Genomic DNA, 24,742 nt, shown 5'->3' with positions numbered 1-24,742 from the left:
GTCACTAGAAAAAATCACACCCGTTTTTGTGCAGATGGTTTGAAGCTAAATGTGACAAAATGTTGCTGGGTTTTTGTAGCATGCGCTGCTTTACAAATGGCGTTCCATAGGTTTCCAGCATAAAAAAAACAGCATTTGTTGGGACTCCAAAAAAGGAAACAGTTAGTCAGTGATGTGAAAGGTCAGAGCACAACATGCTGCTGTGGTCCACACTGTGAGGAACATTAAACCTGTTTCTGTGTTCGATGAGACCTGGAGGAAGAACAAACTGTGTTTGCTCCACATCACAGTGTGATTGAATGAGCACAGTAAACCCATTCAGATTTAATCCCTTTATAACCCATAACATGGCTCCTTCTGAAATACGTCAGGATTAAACTCTTTCTTAGCTCAGAGTTGATGATAAAACATAAAGTTTTCCCATGGTGGCTGTTTATTCTGAGTTTTATTTTGAGGGCGCAAAACTTCCGGTGCTGTTGTGTCCCGTGTCAGACTTGACAGATCTGCTCAATGGTCTTTATCAGCTGACGGGTGGAGATGGGGGGAGCAGAGGAAGAGCCGGAGGCGGCACCAGCAAACATGACCCTCCCCCCTTGATAGTAAGGCGATAGATCTCTCTCTCTCACGCACACACACACACACACACACACACACACACACACACACACACACACACACACACACACACACACACACACACACGTCAGGTTTTTCAAGTCAAGGTTAAGCACAAAACATCAACAAGGCATCAAGGCAACAACAAGCAGCTGTTACCTCATGGATGATCAGGTATCACATGCTCAGGTGAGGAGGAAGCACCTGTCATTACAGCTCACACCTGATAAGGATCACAGGGACTGGTGTTTGTTCCTCAGGCTGTCACTTCCTGTGTGTTGGTGTGTCAGAGACTGAGTAGGGACTTCATCTGAAGTTTCTATCAGCAGCTCTGATCCAAGGTAAGACACACAAACTTGGACAAGTTCAGAGCTTTTTTAGGGATCACTGGTTTCAGTCCATCAGTTATTTCTCATTCAACACCAAATCAGGGCCAGACTTCTTGAAATGCTGAGCAAGAGAAAGAGACATGAGCAGAGTCAGACTCAGATGGCTTCTCTCAGGTGGGTCACATGATCATAACTTATCCTTTAAGATGTGAAAGCAAACTGAGAAGCTTCACCCTCCTCACTGGTTTGTGCCTGCTGTGCTCTGACCTATCAGGTCACACGGGGGGCAGAAAGATTTACCCATTGCATATATCTATTTTGTTTGCTTAGCTTTTGTCCTAGGAACTTAAAATTTTGGATAGTTTCTCTTAAAAGGCATAGCTTTTGATGAACCTGAGTTCATTTGTTATCTCATCCAAACACACACACATTAAACATGTTCACTCTGTGATCTGCACCCTGAGGAGTCCTGGGATTCTCCTCCCTGTGGCTCTCCTTTTGTTTACCTGTCTGTTTGTTGGCAGTCTGTGGACTTTCTGCAGACGTGAGCGTCTGAAACTATCAACATGTAAATCACCAACTCCTGCATTTAAACAATACCATGAGTTGCAACAGCAACAAACAGCTAGATAGATAGATAGATAGATAGATAGATAGATAGATAGATAGATAGATAGATAGATAGATAGATAGATAGGAACTTTATTAATCCTTTGGGAGGGTTCCCTCAGGAAATTCAGATTCCAGCAGCAAGTAACACCGTAGTACAAAAAAAAAGATGTGCAGAATAGATAAGAGTAGAAAGAAGATAAATAAAAACAGGTTCTATACAGCAAAATACAAAATAAATACAAACAATAGCAATAATAATAAAAATACTGGCAATAATAATAATAGTAGTGACAATATTAGTGATAATAATAATAATATCAATAACAATATCAATGATAATAATAATAATAATATCAATAATAGTAATGATAGTTATAATAGTAAAAATAGTTATAGCAGCATCAATGGGGGTTCTGACAGCAGCAGTTAAAGTGACAATAATTAGGAAATAAGTTACAGCAATAAACTCAGGGTTGTTATTGCAGTCAGTTGGGATTATTGTGGTCCTCATGTGCTACTCATGATGACAGAAAGATGACAGAGCGTCTCAGCACCTGAAGGCCACTGAGCTCAGCCAAATCCCAAAGGAGGCCTCAGAGACCAGCCTGCATCTGTGATCACATCATCAACCTTTGAGTCAACTTTGGACAACTTACACACCAACACCTGTCTCTGCAAATCTTTGCCCGGGCTCCATTTTCATACAGCCCCAGCTTTCATCCTACAGTGTATAAATTAGGGATAGACTGATTATTTGCTGGGCTGATTACCGGGGCTGATATTTGGCATTTTGAGGCAAATTGGCATCAGCCTTTTTTTTTTTAATCCAACAGCCGATAAGAAACAAATTTAGAACTGTGTTGTTGCGGCTCTGATGAAGCCGCTCCACTGTCTGCAGTCACTACTCAGTCCCCAACACTGTCCCACCCACAATACCATCTGATTGGTGACAAGTAGAGCCAATCAGCAGTGTGGTTATTACGAATGAAGTTAAGTGTTGGTAAATTAATATCAGCTTCAAATATCAGTTATCGGCCTCCTTGACTACAAATAACCAGTATTGGTATCAGCCAGGAAAATTCCATATCAGTCTTTCTCTAGTATTGATCATGTCTCTGAAATGAAATATGCTCTAAGTCTGCGTTTCTCAAAGTGGGGTTTGCGAACCATAGGTAGGGGGTCCATGGAATAACTCAAAAACAACTGTAAAAGTGAACTATATCATTGAAAAAGCATATGGACAACTGGGATCTCTCGCATCAATAAAATTAGCTTTTTTTTTCTAATACACCCACTCAATTTAGTTTTGTGCCATGAGCTCAATTCTCATATGATCGAGACATGTTTAATCAGAAGGTTGGGGGTTTGATTCCAGTTCTGCAGTCACATGTTGAAGTGTCCTTGAGGAAGACACTGAACCCCAAATTGCTCCCATTGTTGGTCAGTGGTGTGTGGGTGGGTGTGAATGTGGTAGATAAAAACGGATGGTTTCCAATAAAAAAGCGCTATGTAAGTACTGGTTCACTTACCATATATATTTCACACCCTAATGTTAGACATTACCAGGACCTAAAAAACATGAGGGTAAGTAACTATAAATAGGAAACACATGCAAGACCAACAGGAAATGACATTCAGTGAATTTTCAAATCATGCTAGGCATGCAAAGAAACAACAGAATAACACAAAGTACTGAGCCATGCAGGTTAGACACAGAGCACACCAAGTTATTTTAATAAAGGACACAGGACAGATTTATACCAAAGCATGTGATTGATAAAATGTAGCATGCATAAGTGCGTTGAGCAGAATTAGATAAGTCATGGTACAATCATGCAGTACACATGTAACCAGTATTGTAAAGGAAAGAAAAACAAAGCCAAGTGGATGATGGGACACAGATACAAGGCCTGTGTCTGAAACAAGTGTTTGAAAAAAGACTGTCAAACACAACGTTGTTCATCCTGTAAAGTTTAAACGGTTTTATTTGTGTTTTTCCTTAATGTGAGGTTGGTTCATCAAAGTACTGATCAAATTCTGATACCTGCATCAGGCTTTTCACGCTGCTCTACCTTGTTTCATGAAGAACATGATTTGCAAATGCAGAGTGTACGACGGTAATTATGGTGGATGGATTTAAATAAAACCTAAATATCACCAGGACTGGTGGTGGTTGAGTCTGAAGATATGAAATTAAAGATGTGGTCATTAAATGCATTTTATGAAAGTTTGTTTTTTATTAACCTGGGGGTTAAGTCTACAATGTGAGATAAATAAATGAATACATAAAAAAATAAATAAATAAAAAGTATTTTCTGGCATTGATTTTTTATCAGTACAGACATACTTGTCCAAGAGGAACAGCAAGAATTCATTCTCTAAAAGGAAGGAGAGTGTTTTATTATATGAAGGTAAATTTGTTTAAAGTCTCAGTTTGTGTTTCTCTCTAAGTCTTTATGTTTGTAGCTGAACAGGGTCAAATCAGAAATCCTTGACTTGAATTTGTTCAGCTCTTCTGATCTTGTACCGCCCTCTGCTGGTGAAAGCAGTGATGTGCCATGAATTGAGAGATGTTCAGTGAGAGGTCACTGGCCTCTCACAGGAACCTTTTAAGTGTTGAAGATGTACACAGAATAAACAGGGGAGTCACCGTTTTTTGCTGAGTATCATTTATTGATTGAGGTTTTTTCACAATGACCCACATTCACCTGCTGCAGTCTCCTCTTTCCTCTTATTAGTCTTCTACATTTTTTTTTCTCTATGACTTCCTGTGGCTTATATCCACAGTGTTCCCTCCTCACTCACGGTTACAAAACACCTTCACAACAAAAATGACTACCTGAACTGACATTTTATAGTTAACTAAACAAATGATTTTATGTTAACTACACTAAAGGTTAATGCCATTAATGCAGAAGTCTTCAAATTAATACTACTTACTTGGAAATTTGGAGGCAATCAGTTTTCTGAGTATTTTAAGAAATAAAATTTCACAGCCTGGCCCTGTGTTTGCTCTGTTCCTTTAGGCAGCATCAGGAGCTGCTGTCAACAAAAGCAAAGTGGTCGTGGCTGCCGAAGGAGATCGAAGCAGGCTCAAACAACACGGTGGTGTTCTGCATGCTCACCTGGCCTGAAACTAACAAGGTCAGATTTCGCACTCACAGTTTGTTGGAAGAAGTTCATGAACTTCGACCCACTGTTCAGTCCCATCAGTCACAAACAGGTCGGTTAGGAGACCCTGCTCTGGCCTTCCAACCAGCAGCTGAACGGGTCTGTGCAGTACAGGCCTCCTCACTATTAATGCAACCTGCAGTGAGGAAGTCTGAAACAGACACAGTAATCCTGATAAAACTGACCCATGCTTCATCCATCCATCCATCCATCCATCCATCCATCCATCCATCCATCCATCCATCCATCCATCCATCCATCCATCCATCCATCCATCCATCCATCCATCCACTTTCTAAACCACTTACCCTATTCAGGCAGACCCATAATAAACACAGTACAAGAGAAAATACATTGGAGGTCAGAGGACAGGGGTTACTGCACCCACTGCACATTCAAAGAAAAGAAAAATACTCTTTTAATTTCTCTTCTTCTGGATGTTGTCAATATTTAAAAGTTTCTAAAAAGGATGGCTCGTTATGAAACATATCAGAGTGTTTATGATTTATGCCCTGTATATGACTTGTTTAAGGGGTAAATGTGGTGTAGAAAATAAGTTTTGGTGCAGATTTAACAGGTTAGATTAGATTTAAACATGCTCTCTGTGGCAGGGCAGTGGCGCCATGGCTGCAGCCTCACAGCAAGAAGGTCACCGGTTGGATTTTCAGCTTGGCTGGTGGGCCTTTCTGTGTGGAGTTTGCATGTTCCCCCTGTGCGTGGGTTCTTTCCAGGTCCTCCAGCTTCCTCCCACAGTCCAAAAACACGCTCACCAGGTTAATTGAACACTCTAAATTGTGCCTAGGTGTGAGTGTGCGTGAATGGTTGTCTGTCTCTGTGTCAGCCCTGTGATTGGCTGGCGACCAGTTCAGGGTGTACCCGCCTCTTGCCCAATGACAGCTGGGATAGCCACCTGCAACCCTGCAGATATGCTGCAGATATCATGTTTGTTTCTGCTTGTTTCTGCTCCTGCTTCAGAGCATCTCCTTCAACCACAGCATCCTCCTGGACTTCCTCATCTCCACAGAAACCTGTTTTCTGGAGTACTTTGTGCGATACCTGAAGTTCCTCTCAGCTGACTGGCTGGGCTTCACTGCAGCCTGTCGGAGAATCAGAGGCTGTCATGCTTCACTCCAGCAGGACACTGCTGCCTCATGTGGTGGTGAGACCTCTGAACTGACCTCCAAAGAGGAGGCATCACAGATTTGTCTTGTAGAGTATGGCAGCTCTGGGGAGTCAGATCCTGAGGACATGGAGGTTTCACAGGATGGACTGAGGACATTTGATCACGAGAAGAGTACATCACATATCTTAACTGTGAAACAGGACACGGCTCATTAGAAACGGTGAGACAGAAACAGAATTGGGACAGAGGAGCAGAGGAGTCATCATCACAGATATCACCCAGTGAGCAAACAGGCCCTGAACTAGGTGACCTGTGAAACATCAGCCAGAGCAGTTCTCTGCCTGACTCAGCTCAGAGAGGTGGTGACCAGGCTACAAGCTAAAAAAACTCTTCCCATACAACTCATCTTCACTGTTAAAACTCCTGGCTCAGGTAGAGACCTGCTCCCAGCATCTGTCACTTTTTAAGAAATGATCAGTGTGTTTCATGTGTTTTCTTCTGCTTTGTTAGTTTAGTTTGTGATCCGACGAAAGAAAAGCCTCTTTTAGTTTAATTCTGAAAAAAATCTGATTCAAGAGACCATGCAAAACTGAATCCTGTCATACCTGGACTTGGTTCTCAGTCTGCCAGCAGGATCAGAACCAGATTTTCTGATTCACCAACCACCAGCTTTCTGTTCAGCAGTCTATGTTTCTGTCTCTAGCAGTCCATCTGAGGCTCTTTCCTGTGATGTAATGAACTAAGAGATATGAATATGTGAACTGAAGTGGTTGCTTGATGTTACCCTGAGTTCTAGTGATCAGCCTTTAAACAATACACAGAACAATTCAAGTATTCCTATGATTTTAGAAGTAATTGGAATAAATTCTCAAAAAATATAAAAATAACTCATTTCATGTTTTGAGGAGTTTCTACTGAATATCAATAAAATCACAACAAGTCTGAGATTATTTTTCATGTTTTATTAAAATCTGTCTTTGAATGTTGTTTTTACTCAGTTCATAAAACACAGAATTAATATAACATTTATTTTCAAGTTACAGTAGTTACTAAAATAGAGGATTTGTCATTCACCAAAACTTTTTATGATAAAATCTCTTCTTTCCATTTAATTCCTCAGTGTGCATCAGACTCTACAGTTTATAAAACACTTTGGCAAACAAGATAAAACATTCACGCCTCTTCTTCAAAAAGAGGAAGTGCCAATCTCTCCCTTTTTCATGGTGGCTATTCCATGCAAGAAAAAGATTCAGAAGGTACAGCCTTTTGAATTCCCAAGGTTTCAGGGGTAAGTAAGAAGATCAGGTCAGAGAGGTTATACCCACACTGTGACTCAGGCAGGGTCACTGCCAGAAGCTAGACCTCCAACAATTTAAAACAGGTCTTTGAAGTGTTTTTTCCCTTTAGCACATCTCCTCTAGAAGAGAACAGAAACTGTATTAACCCAGTTTGTGATAGAAATAAAAAAAGATATGATTGGTTTAGGTAATAACATGTAACAGTGGGAGAATTTCAAACAAACTAAAAGTTAGTTTGGATATTGACCTCTTTGTGTAAAATCTGTAAGTAGTAACAGCTTTGTGTGTGTTTCTTTGTGTGTGTTTCTTTGTGTGTGTGTGTGTGTGTGTGTGTGTGTGTGTGTGTGTGTGTGTGTGTGTGTGTGTGTGTGTGTGTGTGTGTGTGTGTGTGCATGATCTGTGTCACATGTGACTGACAGTGCATTTCATTGAAGTCCCATGTGTTCAGGAAGACCTGGCATTGAGATTACACAGGGAGTCTGATCTCATCATAACCCCCCATGAGCAGAGACCTCTGCAGCATTCAGACAGTAACAGTGCTAAGATCAAACCTCAATGAAACTGGAGCAGAACCAGACTCATGTTAGACAGACATCTGCTGAGTCCAGCAATCCTCAGGGTCCGTAGTTTGAAACTAGCCTCCTGCTGAGGGTACCAGGCTTCTGTATGAGGCAGGCTTGTATCTTTACATCAAATTCCCTTTATTCTGACAGGAATAATTTATCAAACATTCATAAAAAAAGAGATCCTGGTTAGTAAAAGGATTGGCTTAATGTTACCACAGGTTACCCTGCCTCTGTCTGCCTCCACTCCACATACAAAGGATACTTGAAATTTCACTCACCTAGGACCTGATCTACTAAAGTTCTGTGTGTATAAAACATGTGCAAACTTGATAGCATGTGCAAAGCTGATTTAGCAACCAGATGCACCGCGGATTGCGCCTGTCAAATGATTCAAATAGCATGTGCAATCCATTTAGCGTGTTTGTCATCATGAATACACAGAATATATGCAGATCATCTGAACATGCACAATTCTGGAGGAGATGCAAATGTGATCTATTAATTAATTCTCACAGAGGGATTAATCAAACCTGAAACTGTCAGCAGTTTTTGCATCTATATTTAGCATGTTTGATAGGCAGCTGCAAACTGGCACAGTGTTACACACAAACGGCTGAGGTTGTTGTGGCGTGGAGGTGCAATGAAAGACTAAGGAGAGAGGGAATCTTGCATGTGTGCATCAACACAGCTGGACTGTCAGAAATAAAAATAGTAAAGACATAATGCTATCCAACAACACCATCTCTGAGCTTTGATTTTTTTTGACTGGGGCTTTGTATTTTTGCCGGCTGCACTGGTCTCCACTGTGCATAATAAACTGTCATATCCTGGGATGTCCGGAGAGCACAGGAGATGAACCTCCCTCTTCATCCACCAGCGGCTCAGCTGAAGGATCACTGCCACTGAATGACTTCCAAACTCTTGCCAGGGCATTTAATTAATGTCAGCCCAGACACAGCACTGAACAGCTGCTTCATGTGTGCATCAATGACCCGAGTGTCACTGCCAAGTAAAGGCTCCACATTGGACACAGCTCTCACCTCCTGTGCAGCAGCCTGCGACCCATACATCTGATTTCTCCGCCTCCATGCTCTCCAAACTCCAGTGTGACAGCAGGTAGCACCCGCTGAATCCTCATTTAGAGATGGCAGTTTGCTCCTGTTATCAATTACATTTACAGTCTTAGTAGATCACCTGCAACATGCCCACTAGTAACCCCTAAAGTTTTTTAGTTTGTATATGTAATTTAACACTGGTTATTTGGGCTCTTAGTAGATCAGGCCTTTAATGTAATGTCAACACACCTGAAGCAGAATAGCATGGGGGCTGATTTGACAGTGATGGTCTGATGCTCTGCTGCTCAACAGTACAAGCACTAAACATCATACTGGGTGTCATCAAAGTCAGAGAGAAGGATTTTAGGTGGTTACACCATCATGACATTTTTTAGATCACATTTACAGTTTCCCAAACTGCTTCACCATGGTAGAACTTTTTCTAGCGTCATGCTTCATCCCGCTTGTAGTAACTACATGGGGAAGGATCCCTGGGCTGTTAGTTCATCAAGTAAATAAATACATCTCATTGCTACAAACTTTCTACCCTTAGCAAAAGATGGATTGCTGCTTACACGAGGCACCCACTCACAAACACACAAACACATGGGACCTTAATGAAACAGTGTGCAACATGTGTGTTGTCATTGTGACACAAATTCAGAGCCATACTGTGTGTATGCATGTACATAGAGTGGTGTGTCCAATTGTCCGTGTGTGTGCAGGCACGTGCGTGTGTGCATGCATGCACGTGTGCGTGTGCATGTGTGTGCATGTGTGTGTGTGAGTGAGTTTGTCACCAGTGCAGGTGTAAGTGTGGGTGCTGGTGAAGCTGACAGAGTAACTCCTCCTCTGTTGGCTCCTGGATCTGCTCTCTGCAGGGAAAAGAGGACAGATATGATTCGCTAATGTTAGCAAGAAGAGATTCAGTTTGAATTGACTGTCAGAAACCAACCTGAACATGAGCTGAACAGACGTTTGATATCTGATCCTTTCCACTTCAGTCACAGAGCAGCTGTGACTGCGGTCCCACCTGTAGATGAAGTTCTGTTCAAAACAAGAAACAGAGCTTTAGGAGGTGCCATGAGGTCAAGAAAGATGAAACTGTATTCATCTTCAACACAATTTTTCAATTATTTATTCATTTAGAAGGATAGCTCCTTGAGATGGACCATCTCATTTTTTAAGGGGGTCCTAACAAGACATAGAACACAAATAATACAGTACACAACAACATAACAGAGCACAAATACACACACAGACACTTGCACACCCTCGCAAGTCTCACATGCTGAGTCAGTCACAATTTCAGCAACCAAGAAATGTCTTTAAAACAGACAAAAGTAAATAAACAAATAGATAAATAGGACAATTGTAACATCATAAAGGGCAAAATCAAAAACAGGAGCAAGGCATATGTAGATAAGTAAAAAATAAATAAAAAAGAGATTTAAAGATAGGAAAGAGTGTAAATGATCTTAACCAATCAGGGAGCTTATTCCAGTCAGCTGGGACTTTATATGTAGATGCACGGCGGCCAATTTCTTTGGTGATTCTGAGGGTAACAGAAATGACTGCACGTTTGTCAGAGTCTACACTCACCAGCCACTTTATTAGGGACACCTTGCTAGTACCAGGTTGGATCCCCCTTTGTCTTCAGAACTGCCTTAATCTTTTGTGGCATAGATTCAACAAGGTACTGGAAACATTCCTCGGAAAGTTTGGTCCATATTGACATGATAGCATCACAGTTGCTGCAGATTTGTGGTCTGAACATCCATGATGAGAATCTCCCGTTCCTCCACATCCCAAAGGTGCTCTATTGGATTGAGATCTGGGGACTGTGGAGGACATTTGAGTACAGGGAACTCATTGTCATGTTGAAGAAAGCAGTCTGAGATGATTCCAGCTTTATGACATGGAGCGTTATCCTGCTGGAAGTAGCATCAGAAGATGGGTACACTGTGCTCATAAAGGGATGGACATGGTCAGCAACAATACTCAGGTAGGCTGTGGACTTTAAACCATGCTCAGTTGGTACTAAGGGGCCCAAAGTGAGCCAAGAAAATATCCCCCACACCATTACACCAGCAGCAGCAGCCTGAACAGTTGATACAAGGCAGGATGGATCCATGCTTTCATGTTGTTGAGGCCAAATTCTGACCCTACCATCTGAATGTGGAGCAGAAATCCAGACTCATCAGACCAGGCAACGGTTTTCAATCTTCTATTGTCCAGTTTTGGTGTTGCTGTGTGAATTGTAGCCTCAGTTTCCTGTTCTTAGCTGACAGGAGGGTCACCTGGTGTGGTCTTCTGCTGCTGTAGCCCATCTGCCTCAAGGTTGGACGTGTTGTGTGTTCAGAGATGCTCTTCTGCAGACCTCGCTTGTAACCGGTGGTTATTTGAGCTACTGTTGCCTTTCTATCAGCTCCAACCAGTCTGTCCATTCTCCTCTGATCTCTGACATCAACAAGACATTTTGTCCCACAGAACTGCCGCTCATTTTTTTCTCTTTTTGGGACCACTCTCTGTAAACCCTTGAGACAGTTGTGGGTTAAAATCCCAGTAGATCAACAGTTTCTGAAATACTGAGACCAGCCCGCCTGGCACCAAAAACCATGCCACGTTCCAAGTCCCTTAAATCACCTTTCTTCCCCATTCTGATGCTCGCTTTGAACTGCTACATGTCTAAATGCATTGGGTTGCTGCCATGTGATTGGCTGAATAGAAATTTGTGTTAACAAGCAGTAGGACAGGTGTGCCTAACAAAGTGTCCGGTGAGTGTATATATCTAATTGTTCAGAAAAGGTTGTGCACAATCAGAGCTTGATCCCACTAGGGCCTCTGGACTTGGTGAAGTTCTGGATGACATGTCTTCTCCCCTCCGAAAGGCTTCTTCAGTGGTTTTGAGCGTATCATGTTGATTTTAAGCTGATTAATGTTAATGTTTATCAAACAGCAACTATTGCAACAAGGAATACAGCGGAGACTTTAAAGGAGATGACTTGTATAGCTGATGGAGATGTTATAAAAACAGAAAACATGACCTAACTCAGCCAACCAATCATGAGGCTGGCAGTCTGTGTTGTCTTCTGCAATGGGAAACGGTTACTGGGCGTGGACACACTGGACATCCTTACTGTGCTGTACTCAAGCATGATTACACGCTTTTGTGTGTACACACTCTTTGTACATGAGGCCCCTGGGCTTTAGGGTTAAAGTGAGCTTGAGCACAGACAGTCAGTGTGACCACACCCTGAGGATGGTCGGTCTACCAGTGAGTTGCAGAGTGGTTGATCTAGTTCGAGTCATTGGAGTCTTCGTTCGTCTGTGGTCATCTAAAGGATAGTTATGAACTTACAGTCTTGAATTCCACCTCCAAGTAGGTCAGGCCCCTGTTGAAACCCAGTGATTCTCAGAAACTACACTATCAGTTGTGCTGAGGATGAGCACAGATGAATGAAGGCCCTCATGACTCAGGAACTATGCCCATGACTCTGTTTACGCTGTCGTATGACCCACTGACAGCCTTCTGAGGTTCTGTCCTCCAGTCTGTTTAGAGGAGCCTTTGAGAGGAGAGCCCAAACACCTTCAAGAACTCCACCAAGTCGCTTTTACTGGATCAAGCTCTAAATTTCGATGACCTGGAGGACTAAGAACCTCATCAGACGTGCGCACATTATTTATTCTTGACTCTATCTGCAGTCCTCCTCTCACTGAGTGTATGAGTCTGTGTTGTCTGAGTGAACTGACCTCTAAGATGAGCGCCACAAACAAGTTGACCCACATGACTGACGAGGTGAGCCACCAACACACAAAGAAGATCTTAGACCAGCTGAGGAAGAAAAAACACCATCAGCATCATCACTTTCTCCATCATCATATCTGCATGTTGAAACTTCGAGCAGGGTTCTTACTCTGAGGTGTATCTGCTGTAAGCATCCATGAAGGCCTGCCAGTTGTTGACCACCATGATATCGTACAGCAGAATGATGGATGCCTGAGACAGAGAGAAGGATGCTGGGATTATATCACAGTATTCACTTAAACAGGGGGTGCTGTTTGTGGTTGTTTCAGCTGCTACAGAGTTCTCCTGATCAAACAACCAGAAAAATGTGATGTGTTTCATGACACTGTTAGCAAGAGGAATAAGTAAAAATCCTCCTCTTTATCAAGCTCTAATGTAAGGGAACATTTGAAGTTAGAAAAAATACAATTTACTCTGAGAGAAAAGATAAGTGTGTCTTACTCAATATGGCAGCCTGTTAAAACAAAAACAACCCCATGAAATTGTAATAGCATAATCCAGAGCATTTGACATCCCCACAGTTGTGTCATTATTCATGTAAATCTGATCTGTTTTTGATCTAATCTTTATCTTTTTGGTACTCTGATTGTTGATCACCCATGTTTTTCAGTCAGTAAATGAATAAAGATAAGAATTATTATTCATTTACTGACTTCCAGGTTTTTTTGGGGTTGGTTTGAGGTGTGGATACATGTCTCGGAAATTATTTTTTAGCTGTATTCTAAAATGACAAAACCCCAATAAAGAGGGGTTAAAAAGGGGCATATTCTACTCTCCCATGTTTTTTAATGACAATGTCATCAGGATCTCATGAGCTGTTCATGACATGTTGGAGGGGTGGGCCTCAAACACCAAGGTCTGATCATAACTCCACCGCTGATGACTGCCAGAGGGCTGACAGTCAGAGAGAAGGGGTGTGTGGAGCCTTAAAGAGACCGCACCAGGTGCTTCAGACAGAGGCTGAGAGTAGAGTTTTCTTAAACACCAAAAGAAGGGATTTTTTTGAGCTGTGAATCATACATTAAGGTACAACAGGAGTGCCTGAGCAACAGAATAAAGAGAAAAGAAATCCCTCTTTTAAACCTATCCCTGACAAAGCCATCATCACCTTCAAACAGAATTTTTTCTTTCAAAACAGCACACTATGTGATTTCATGAATACACTGTTCCAAATTTGAATTAATGCTTTGATTGTTCAGGATGTTGGTGAGAAGTAGAAACTTGTAAATTTAAAGTAACAGAATAACTGGACCCTGTGGAGGTGGAGGCTGGCTAACTGGAGAATGATGGCCAAGCTGGACCTTTAAAACAAACAATTTCTTACTTTTGTTTTCTTGATTGCTGCTGTAACTCCTCCTGAATTTCCCCTCAGGGGAAAATAAAGTATTTTCTACCTCTTTTCTATTCTATTCTAAAAATACATTTTACTGCTCATGTTACTGACCCCAAAATCATCAAAGTTATTGGGCCAGTACTCCAGCTGTTCATAGGTGCCACACGCCATGCTGAAATTGGAGGTGACGTTTTCCATAGTGCTGTTGGAGAGATCGCTAGATGCAGGCAGGTGCAGGCACACACACACACACACACACACACACACACACACACACACACACACACACACACACACACACACACACACACACACACAAACACGGTCAGGAAGGATTCACTAAAGCAGGTTTTATCAAAGAGTTGTAAAGCACAGCTTTCTGTAACAAACATTACAAAGTCTCTGAACACTAGAAGTTTGGATTTCTCCTTGTGTGTGCAGTTGTGTTTGTAAGTCAATCATCTGCCATTTTTTAGATATTCATTTCATTTACATCTATGAGTGCAATATATGTGTTTTTTATCCATTTTTACTTTTCTCAGCACAGATGAGTTTCTACCTCATATTGGGAGGAGGTTTAATGGACCCTTCAAACAGCCAGATCCCAAAGACCGCGAACACATAGTACACCACCTTTAGGAAGACAGGAGCAAAACAAGATGTGTACACTTTGACAGAACATCAGCCAGTGTTCAGACCCAGTTTGACAGTTAAGTCTGTATGTATCCCACACCTGTGTATTATGTTTAATGTCTTTGTGTGTGCTCTGATGTATAAAATAGGTAAACAACTGAAAAAGTTCAGTCTGAATTATTCCGGGTTATTGTTATGCACACCTGATCAAAAATTCAGGACCAGTTAAAAAATTGCACAAATTGATACTTTGCACTGTTGGATCTTAAGACGGTTCTGAGTCCAGTTTCAAAACAATGAAAGAAGAAATGGGAAGACATAAAAAATGAGTCAAGTAATCTCTAGACTATAAGCCAAATCGTAATATTAGCTGCACCCACCAAATTTAGAAAGAAAAACAATTTTGTACATATATAGGCTGCACTTTTCTATGACCAACAGGTGTTCAAACTGTTACTTAGGATATAAACAAAGTGTTTTTTTAATCAAATGAATGCTTTTTCCCAAACAATGCCTGTAACATGGCTGGGTTAAAAACAAAAAAATGCAATAGCCAACCAGAAAAGTCATTGATCTGTTTCTTCATCTTCCTCCTGCGCACTAAAACCACTCAAGTCCTCTTCTTCAGAGTGAGAAATGATCAGCCTCAAGCCTCCCACTCAACTCGGAGGGCCGCTTTGCTGTGCTACATGTTGAGTGGCTGCAAACACTTGGTTGTGCCCCCAAGAACCACAGTTGGGGTTGTGTTTTTCCTCTTGATAGCCGTCACAAAATTTGATATCTTGCTGTCCAAATATATATGATATATTGCTTTCCAAATCAGCAATATACCCCGTCACCCGTCTGTTTATCAAACGAAAAATGAAGCACATCGGCTATGGCGGCCATATTGGTAGTGGCAACGGCTTCGCGTACAGCTATAGGATGCCTGTCGCGTGACCCTCAGCTGTGCCTCTTACTGGTGGAGCTTGTGATCTTAATATCCTCTGAACGGCCGAGTTAGAAAAAAATTCACCCCCCTGTACAGTGGGTGCTGATAGTAAAATTAGCGGCTCAGACAGGAGATGTTTTGTGAACCAGGCTGTAAATAGGTTAATTTCTGCTTTGAAAACAGCTTTTTTTTGGCTTGATGTGTTTGTGACTTCCTGTACTTCCAGAGCCAGCCTCAAGCGAACACTGGAGAAATAGCAGATTTTAGCACTTCACCACTGTCTCATATTCTCAGACCGGAGGTTGCCACTTGGTCCGGGTTCTGTGCAGTTCAGAACACAAGTGAAATGCGTTCTCTCATGGCCACTTGTTTTCAGTGTGACAGATGATTGACATTTCCTGTTAACAGTCCTAGTGAGAGGCAGGTCAAAGCTCAAAGGTATTTCATCCATGTTTATGATGTTGTGTAGGGTGATGGAATTCTCAGATATCTTTGAGTGAATTTGAGCGAGTCTGTGACTTCCTTGTAGTCAGGAGGGAGTTGCTGATACAGTCTTCTGTTCCCTGATGGACAGGTCTGTTTGTCTCATAAATCTGAGACACCTCAATGGTACACCCTTTCAACCTTCAATCTTTTTTTTGGTGGCAACTGTTTTGACTTTCAGTTAGATCTGCACTATTTCTTTTTACATTTTGAAAAGCTACTTAGAAGCTTTTTAAAATCCAGCAGTGCAAAATATAAAACTTGCACATTTTTAACTGTACCTAAACTTTTGATCAGGTGTGTTTAACCCAGAATAATTCAGACTGAACTTTTTTAGTTGTTAACCTGTTTGTTTCAAACTGCAGAGCACTTACACACATTCACACATTCACACATTCACACACACAGAGTGATTAGCATGCACAGGGTCAGGAAGGATTCACTAAAGCAGGGTTTACATCATACAGGTGTGTGACCATGCAGACACTACTGTTAAAGGGGTCTTAAACACAGAGGACATCATTCAGTGAAAGGCTAGCTGGCTAACCAAACACGTGTGCCATCACTCACCACCAGGATCCCTGCAAAGGCTCGCAGGTTTTTCAGCAGGTCCAACAGTGTGCTCGCAACTAAAGCCATGAGCTGCAAAAGAAGCATGGACGTCTGGTTAGACAGAGGGAGGTGAGGCTGCAGGCTGGGCTGTGTGTAAATATGTTGTGCTTATCTTTGCTGATAAAACAAAATATTTCTCTTCTCAGCCTGAAATAAATCTATGTTTACAGCAAGTTCAGATATTTCCCCTCTGGTTATGAGCTTCAGTTAGCCTTCAACAGCATCAACTCTCCTGGGTATACTTGCACACAATTTTTTAAGAAACTCAACTGTAGGTTGTTCCACGCAGGTTGAAGGACTAACCCCAGATCTTCTGTGGACTTTCTCAAACTCCTCTGTCTTCCATGGAACTCCAGACTGTTATGTCCACAGGTTTTTTTTAGTTTCTGATTTTAGTATTCATTCATCCTTGTGTCTCTTGTCTTGTGTTTCCTGTTTTATTTTATTATTTACCTTGTGTCTCGTTTCTGGATGCCTCTTCCTACCTGTCTCCCACGTCTGTGATCACCTCATGTGCTCCACCTGTTTCCCCAGAGTATTTAGTATTCCCCTGCTCTTTCCTTCATCGACAGTTGGTCTTCTTATCCTCGTTAAGCTCACTCACATTCCTCATGTTTTCTACTTGTTATTGACCCTGTTTGTAGTCTGACTCAGTTTTTTGCCTGCTGATTTGGATACCTTTGTGTGTTTATGACCTTTGTGTACTGGACTATTTCCTACTGCTGATGTTGTGAAATGTGTTTTAATGTTTGAAGCCTCCTACAGTTCTTTCTGTTTCACCCAATGACTTTGTTTGAACCTACATGTGAAACTGGTGATCATTCACACTGACCATAATCCTACAAACGCCTGACTGTCTGACAGTGTAGGTTCATAACACCAAATACTGAGTTGATCTGGACTTTTCTTTTGTCATCTCACTTATCATTTTGTAAATTGGTGACAGGGTTTGTAACACTCAAAAGCTTTCTTGTTTCACATAATTTATCCACACACTGCTTTTTATATTCACATGAAAGTTTTCAAACAGGGAGATTGAGACGTCATCACCAACCTTGATATCTGGGATGATGCGGAGGAAGCGGAAGACAATCAGGAGGTTAACCAAACGAATCATCTCCCACAGAGACATCACACTGTTGGAGGACAGGTTCCTGGAAACAGAAGGTGTCGCAGCATACAGCAGAAATAAGCTTGTAGTACCATGATATCTAAACAGTTGCAGGTTTAAGTCCTGTATATGTGTATGTCATTGTCTTCTCAGTCCTTGGGATCCAACAAACAGTTTTAAAAGGAAGTCTTTGTAGTTTTCTTAAATTGATCATCTTTGACTGCATCACTGATATACATTTAATTTGGAACAGACAATCCAAACAGACAATTTGGATAAAGGACAACCTACCACTCAGAATAAGGAAGCCTGTAGGTGAAGTATATTGTGATCTGAAGGACCTGGTTGGAACAAAAAAAAGGACAGATGTTCACCGTAGTTTATAAAAGATTAAGATCAAAGACATATTTTGACCTCTTTTATAATTGATTTTCTCCTTTGAAACAGATGTGGTCACTGGAAGCCAGAGCTGCACCTCTTGTCCATCTTTCACCGCTGATCCGGTCTGGGTCATAGGGGCAGCAATGTCATCAGTTAAGACCAATGACCGGTGTCCCCGGCCACTTCCACCAGCCCCTCTGTAGCTTTCAAGGCTTTCCCAGGCCAGCCGAGAGATACAATCTCTCCATTCTGTCCTGGGTCTATCCCAGGGTCTCTTACCAGATGCGCATACCTGGAACATCTCCCAGGGAGGCGTCCTTACTAGATGCCCAAACCATCTGGCTCTCATCTGCAGGGGCAGCAGCAGCTGTACTCCAAACCTCTCCTGGATATTACATCTCGGAACCCTATCTCTAAAACTGAGCCCAAACTGAGCCCAAACTGAGCCCAAACTGAGCCCAAAAACCCAGCAGAGAAAGCTCATTTCAGCTGCTTACATTCGCCATCTTGTTCTTTCAGTCACTACCTACAGCTCATGGCAATGAGTGAGGGTTGAAACGTAGATTGACCGGTACATTCTCATGCATGAACAAGACCCACAGATACTTGAACCCCTCCACTTAGAGCAAAGACTCTCTCTGGACCTGGAGTGGGCAGTCCACCCTTCTCTGACTGAGAACCATGGCCTCGGACTTAGAGGTGGTCATATTCATTCCTGCTACTTCACATGCAGCTCCAAACCGCCACAGTGTGAGCTCGAGGTCCTTCAATGAAGCGAATAAGACCACATCATCTGCAAAAAGCAGAAATGGGATCCTAAGACCCCTGAATCTGAATCCCTCTTGCCTAGAAATCCTGTCTGTAAAAGTAATGAACAGAGCCGGTGACAAAGGGCAGCCCTGGCAGAGTCTAACCCTGACTGGGAATGAGTTTGACTCACTGTTGGCAATACAGACCAAGCTCTCACTATGACAATACAGAGATGGAATAGCCCATAACAACGAGCCACTGACTCTATATTCCTGGAGTAACCCCGTTGAGACATGGTCAAGTCTTTTATAGACCCACAAAGAACAAGTGGAGCGGTTAAACAAACTCCCATGAATATTTTGAGAGTTAGTTTAAAGTGAGAAAGTGTGTGTTACCATGAGCAGGATGGTGAGGAAGCCGTCAAAGATGTTGTTTCTGTAGGACAGGTAACCTCTCCAGCCCAAGGCAAAGATCTTCACACCCATTTCAAACAGGTAGTAGAGGATGAAGCACAGGTTGATGATCTGACAGGGGAAGACATGAATCAGTTTATGTGTTCAGTAGGTTTTGTGTACATCTATAAAGACAGAAAAAAAAAAGTTTATTTTACACCTCAAACAGAAAGGAGGGACCATCAGCAGGGCATGGTCTCTAATTTCACTTATCCTACCGTCCAAGACTAACTTCTGTTGTCAAAAATGGTAAGTATTGTAAAATTTAACAGCTATCTCTATTTTCTTTGTTTCAGTCACATTGTAGTCTTTTCACCTTCAACACTGCCCCTTAGGCAATTTCTTAGTGTAATAATTGATCCTGGGCTCTCCTCCCAGTGTAAACCTGCTGTGCTGTCTCTGCTGATCTAAAGAGTAAGGAAAGGTCACTGTGCACAGATTAAAGTGGAGTCATAGAAAAATTATCCTTACCCCACATCAATAACTGAGAGGACTCTTTCTGTGAACACTCTGGGTCTATGTTTAACATTCAGCATCAAATTAAAGTCATATGGACACAACACAAGGACTGTGTCTCACTTTGACTACAGCCTTTTCATTTAATGCTGGTCATTTTACTAAATGCGTTTGATATTAATGGTGGACTCAGATTTTTCTGCCAGCACTTCCTGTAATTGATGGCATCCTTGTAAAAAGTGGTTTGATATGTCAAAACAATCAAAACAACAAACTAAATGGATAAAAAAGCACCATACAGAGCCTGTTGGCTCCGTTTGTGGTGGGGAAACAAAGAAGATTCAGGGGGAAACTGGGTCCTGGGATCACGGCACAAAGGAAGAGGCAGACTGAGGGGCTCATTGCCCAACGAATCAATGTGTTCTTAAGCGAAAAAGAAACGAGTGTGAGAAGCCCTGGTGCACGCTGCAATCCCAAGCAAGAGCGGATAAACAAGTGAAGTTGTTCTCAAACAGTGTTTTTGGCTAACATTCAGGCTCTAGCTGCTGGCATAGCTCACTTTGATATGAATAATTGTTGGAATGTTATAGAATTTCATCTACTTGTTAACTGGACTGTTTGGAGGGCGGGTCACCAGCTAAACGGCTGTTGCAGATTGCAGACACTAAGGGCCTGATCTACTTAGTTCTCATATAACCAGCGCTAGAAAAATTTCAATGTCATTAGTGGGTGTGTTAGGTGAGCTTCCATCCATTGTTATTGGGAACATAAGATCTATCTCCAATGTAATGGACAAGCTAGCCCTGCTAATCCAGCAACAGAGGGAATACCAGACATGGCTAATAGAGCTAACACCAGACACCAACGCCACACTGGAAGAGCTGCTGCTGTGAGCAGACAGGATCCAGGAGACAGAGACTGAACAGACTGCTGCAGAAGCTCGGTCCTGGACCCTGTGGGGGTGGAGACTGGCTGACTGGACAATGATGGTCAAGCTGTCGTCTCTGACGGACACTTTTTTCTAATTGACACTTGTTATATTATTCTATTTATATATGTTTGAATGTTTTGCACTGTATACTTTCTTATATTGCTGCTGTGACTTTAAACTAATAAAGTGCATTCTGTTCTGTTCTATTCTATTCATAATCTGATTTCTTGAGCTGCACGTAAATGTACTGACTGTATTCAGCATGTTGGTAAAGTCCGACCCCAGTATTAGCATCCACTCTTAGGCTTCTTAGAGTTCTCCTCCTTCCTCCTTAGAGCTTTTCATCTCAGGAGCTCTCTGAAGGTCTGAGGAACTTTTATCTTACTTTATTAAAATCTTAGAATTTGAAATATTCTAAGATTTCCTAAGAATGACCACACAAAGAGCTACCGCTTTTAGCCTTAGGCTTGTGAATCTAGGCCCTGAAATTTTTTGGGTTTTTGTGAGTAATTAAAGTCATGCTTGGGTGTTACTGTCACCAGAGATCAGGACAACAGGAAGTGGTCAGTGTAATGATTAATAAACATGTCCTGAACATTGGCTGGTCCATGAACAGTTTGATAAGTGAATTCACCTCCATGATGAAGTTGTCTCTCTCTGCCGTGGTCTTCTCAGAGTTTAATACCAACACAGTCTGAAACACCAGCAAAACATCATCAAACATTAGACGTAAATCATACACGTGTGTGTGTGTGTGTGTGTGTGTGTGTGTGTGTGTGTGTGTGTGTGTGTGTGTGTGTGTGTGTGTGTGTGTGTGTGTGTGTAGCTTACACATATGCACATGACGTTGGCCAGAGCCACTGCGTTGCCAAGCACAGTGAGGTAGTAGTGACTGAACACTCTCTGAAGTGTCTGAAGAACCGGGGAGTTATACTGAGGCAGAGGAGGATGCTAGTGGAACACACACACACACACACATACACACACACACATACACACACACACACACACACACACACACACACACACACACACAAACACACACACAAACAGTAACTAGGGTGAATCAGGTAAGAGATGTAGGTGTTGTTTTCAAGCAGAGCACAGCTTCACCTCCTTGATGCGATCTTTATCCAGTTCATCAAAGATCCTCCTGAACTGCTCCCGGTCCATGGAGCCCATGTCTGCACATTGCTGCACCTCCTGACCCCAACAGTCCAAATAAAGATGTGTGAAAAAGTATTGCTCTTTCAGGTTAAATACACTTTATCATAATAGTTATATTACATATTATAATTGAACCAGCAGTGTGATAAAACACATTCTTTTTGAGTAAGCTGGTGGGAATGTGTGAATTACGGCTCCTACCTTAGTGATGGCTGCTCTGTAGTAACTTTTCATTTGGACCCTGGACATCACCTCCAGGACAGCATCAACACAAACGTTCTCCCTGACAGATTAATAACAATAATATTCAATTTGTGTCAATTCATAAAACCAGCCAAAAAGAATGAAGATACAAAATACTTTCATAGCAGATTCGTGCAACTGAACAGCAATATACTCTCAAAGTTATAACTTAAACAATTGACATGAATATATAATATAATACAATATAATATAATATAATCTAAAAGCACATGTAGACAGTCTGGAAAACACCTCTGTAGAAAAACCAAGTTATTTCACGTGGTGAACTGCAGCAGGATGCATAATGATGACATGGTAAAGAGAAAGCTGCAGAGTGGACAAAGCCCAAGAAAATACAAAAGTTACAGCACAGCAGTGATTGAGATATTTCCTTTAGCAGCTTTTATAACTGAGTGTTGTTGGTTAACAGTGTGAAATAAGTCAGAAATTATAATATCACTGGACTATTAACCAGTTCTCTCTGTAAGCACCCCTGTGTGAAACACTTGATTCTGACGACACTAAAGCCAGAGAGCTGGAGCTCACAGATAACACTGTGAGTTAGCACACAGTGAATACTGACTGAAACAGAGCTCTGAGAAGCAGCTTTAAAACATGAGGCATTGCTTTTTGTGGAGCGTGTGTGTGCGTGTGAGTGTGTGTGTCTCACACTGCAGCTTGTTGAGCACCCCGACAGCTGAGGACTTGAAAAGCAGCTCTGATCCCGAGTCGTCTCCTGATGATGGACGTCTGAACTGACATCTGAATCAGAACATGAACCGAAAGAGGCCTTCAATGTCACTGCTCATCACTGAAAAGATAAGCCTAACTCTGTGTTTTTCATAAATCATGTTAAAGTGGACATATCATGCTTGTTTCTAGGGCTGGACAATTAATCGGATTTTAATTGTGATTTCAATTTTGCCATCTGACAATCATAAAAACAATATAATGGAAGAGAAACAATTAATATGCCACACAGTGTAGATGTATGCAAGTTCCTGTGCTTCATAGCTCTTCTGTGTTCCATGTGCAGCCACAGCAAGTGAGTGTGACTTATGTGTATCAATAATACTGTATGTTCTTTAAAGTTGTGTTTAAATCAGTACTGAAGTTTTTGAATAAATGAATAATTGTGTATATTAATTGTGATTTCAATATCACTTAAAATAATCAGGATTCTTATTTTTACCATAATCGCCCAGCCCTACTTGTTTCTCCTTTTCACGATGCCAGACTAGGATGCCTGTAAAGCATTTCTGCCCTCAGTACAGGTCATTTAGTTCCTTCATTGCCCCACAATAGCGTTCTCAATATCCTCATTTTAGGCCATTCTGAAGATCTCGTTGAAACGCTCTGTTTCCAGAATGACCTCCAGTAACCTCGCAACGTCACAGCCCTTTGTGCTCTGATTGGTCAGTTCTATCAGAGGGGCGGAGGAGGTAGAGCCAGGGGGCGGTTTTTGCAGCATGGCAGTATTTACAAAATAGCCACATTGGATGGGGTAGACCAAGCGAGTTTGCTGTTTGCCAAAACTTCAGCGTAAGGCATTGACAGCACTAATAAAATGGCAGAGTGTAGGATACGTCCTTTTGTATTAGACCCCGAGTCAGACCTGGACGGTTCTGCAGCTCAGGAGGAAGAAAATCCACCTGGACACAGATCATCTCAGGACGCTTCAGTGTGGTGAGTCAAACCAGTACTGTAACATGTATAGTTTATACGTTTATACTGGGCTCTTGGTGGGTGTATCCCTCGGTGGCGATTGTGTGACTAACTGACATCACAGAGGAGGAGCTACTTTATCAGATTACTCCAATAAAAAGAAAGGATCCTTGTGTCGTCATGAAGGTCAAAATCTCGTGGCCACATGTCAATTACCTATTTTCAGAGGCATCAAATCTTGTTCTAGGATATCAGAAAAAATACAATATCTCTTTTTTTAAAAATTCAGGGGCTGTAAAGTCTTGTTTTCAAATTTATTATATTATATGTAAGTATTAAATTAGGCATCAGCATGATATGCCCCCTTTAAGAAAATATTGACTAACTTTTTTCTTTGAGATTTTAGGAAGTAAAGATTTCAATATTTTCTTACAAAATCATCTAAATAAATCTATTTTTCTCTCTCTAATGTTCCAGAAATCCCTTATTTTAGCCTCTGTCTGAAACTCTTTGTTTTAACTGCTGTGCCTTTTAAGGCTCCCTACTCCACAAACCCCCTTACTCTGATTGGCCATCTTTCTGGAGGCCTGTCAGAAGCAGAGCTATGAGCACACCATTATGTTTGAGGCCTGCTCGTCCAACATAACGGTAAATGGATCAGTACTTATTTAGTGCTTCTAGTCTTTCCTGACCACTTGAAGTGCTTTGCACTGCTTGCCTCATTCACCCAGTCACACCACATCCACACACTGATGGCAGAGGGAGTCCGAAGAAGGACTGAAAAAACCATCAGTTTTATCAGACCACCCATACCATCCACACACACCACTGAGCATAAGTGTGAGCATTTTGGGGTTCAGTGGAGGGTAGGAGGTAGGAGGTATTGACTCTAACAGTTAGGAGATCCTCATGTGATAACCACATCATTTCAACAAGTCTGGTGTTTTAGATCAGAGCATTTTGGTCAGTCTGCAGACAGATAGGAGGATTTTTACAGCTGACAGCTGAATATGTAGA

At 41.8% G+C, this 24,742-nt stretch overlaps 1 protein-coding gene across 1 annotated transcript in view; it reads right to left on the bottom strand.

The window, feature by feature from the left end:
• Nucleotides 1–6,863: 6,863 nt before the first annotated feature.
• The window catches only part of tpcn2 (two pore segment channel 2), a 36,644-nt gene continuing 18,765 nt past the window's right edge, over nt 6,864–24,742 (bottom strand). Inside the window, exons 11-25 of the mRNA XM_074665563.1 lie at nt 22,731–22,822; nt 22,019–22,100; nt 21,764–21,853; nt 21,482–21,601; nt 21,285–21,344; nt 19,207–19,335; nt 17,972–18,021; nt 17,624–17,723; nt 16,528–16,599; nt 14,470–14,543; nt 14,022–14,127; nt 12,687–12,769; nt 12,523–12,604; nt 9,725–9,816; nt 6,864–9,644 (exon numbers count right to left, since the gene is read on the bottom strand). Coding sequence (XP_074521664.1) covers nt 9,566–9,644; nt 9,725–9,816; nt 12,523–12,604; nt 12,687–12,769; nt 14,022–14,127; nt 14,470–14,543; nt 16,528–16,599; nt 17,624–17,723; nt 17,972–18,021; nt 19,207–19,335; nt 21,285–21,344; nt 21,482–21,601; nt 21,764–21,853; nt 22,019–22,100; nt 22,731–22,822 — 1,311 coding nt within the window. The 3' untranslated portion in view covers nt 6,864–9,565. The remainder of the gene's footprint in view (nt 9,645–9,724; nt 9,817–12,522; nt 12,605–12,686; nt 12,770–14,021; nt 14,128–14,469; nt 14,544–16,527; nt 16,600–17,623; nt 17,724–17,971; nt 18,022–19,206; nt 19,336–21,284; nt 21,345–21,481; nt 21,602–21,763; nt 21,854–22,018; nt 22,101–22,730; nt 22,823–24,742) is intronic.

The sequence above is a fragment of the Halichoeres trimaculatus genome, unplaced genomic scaffold (assembly GCF_033239565.1).
Source record: "Halichoeres trimaculatus isolate MK-OKI-2021-1 unplaced genomic scaffold, fHalTri1.1 fHalTri1_scaffold_3, whole genome shotgun sequence".
NCBI lineage: Eukaryota > Metazoa > Chordata > Actinopteri > Labriformes > Labridae > Halichoeres > Halichoeres trimaculatus.
Note: the sequence above shows the minus strand (reverse complement) of the source record. Positions and strands in the feature narration are given on the sequence as shown.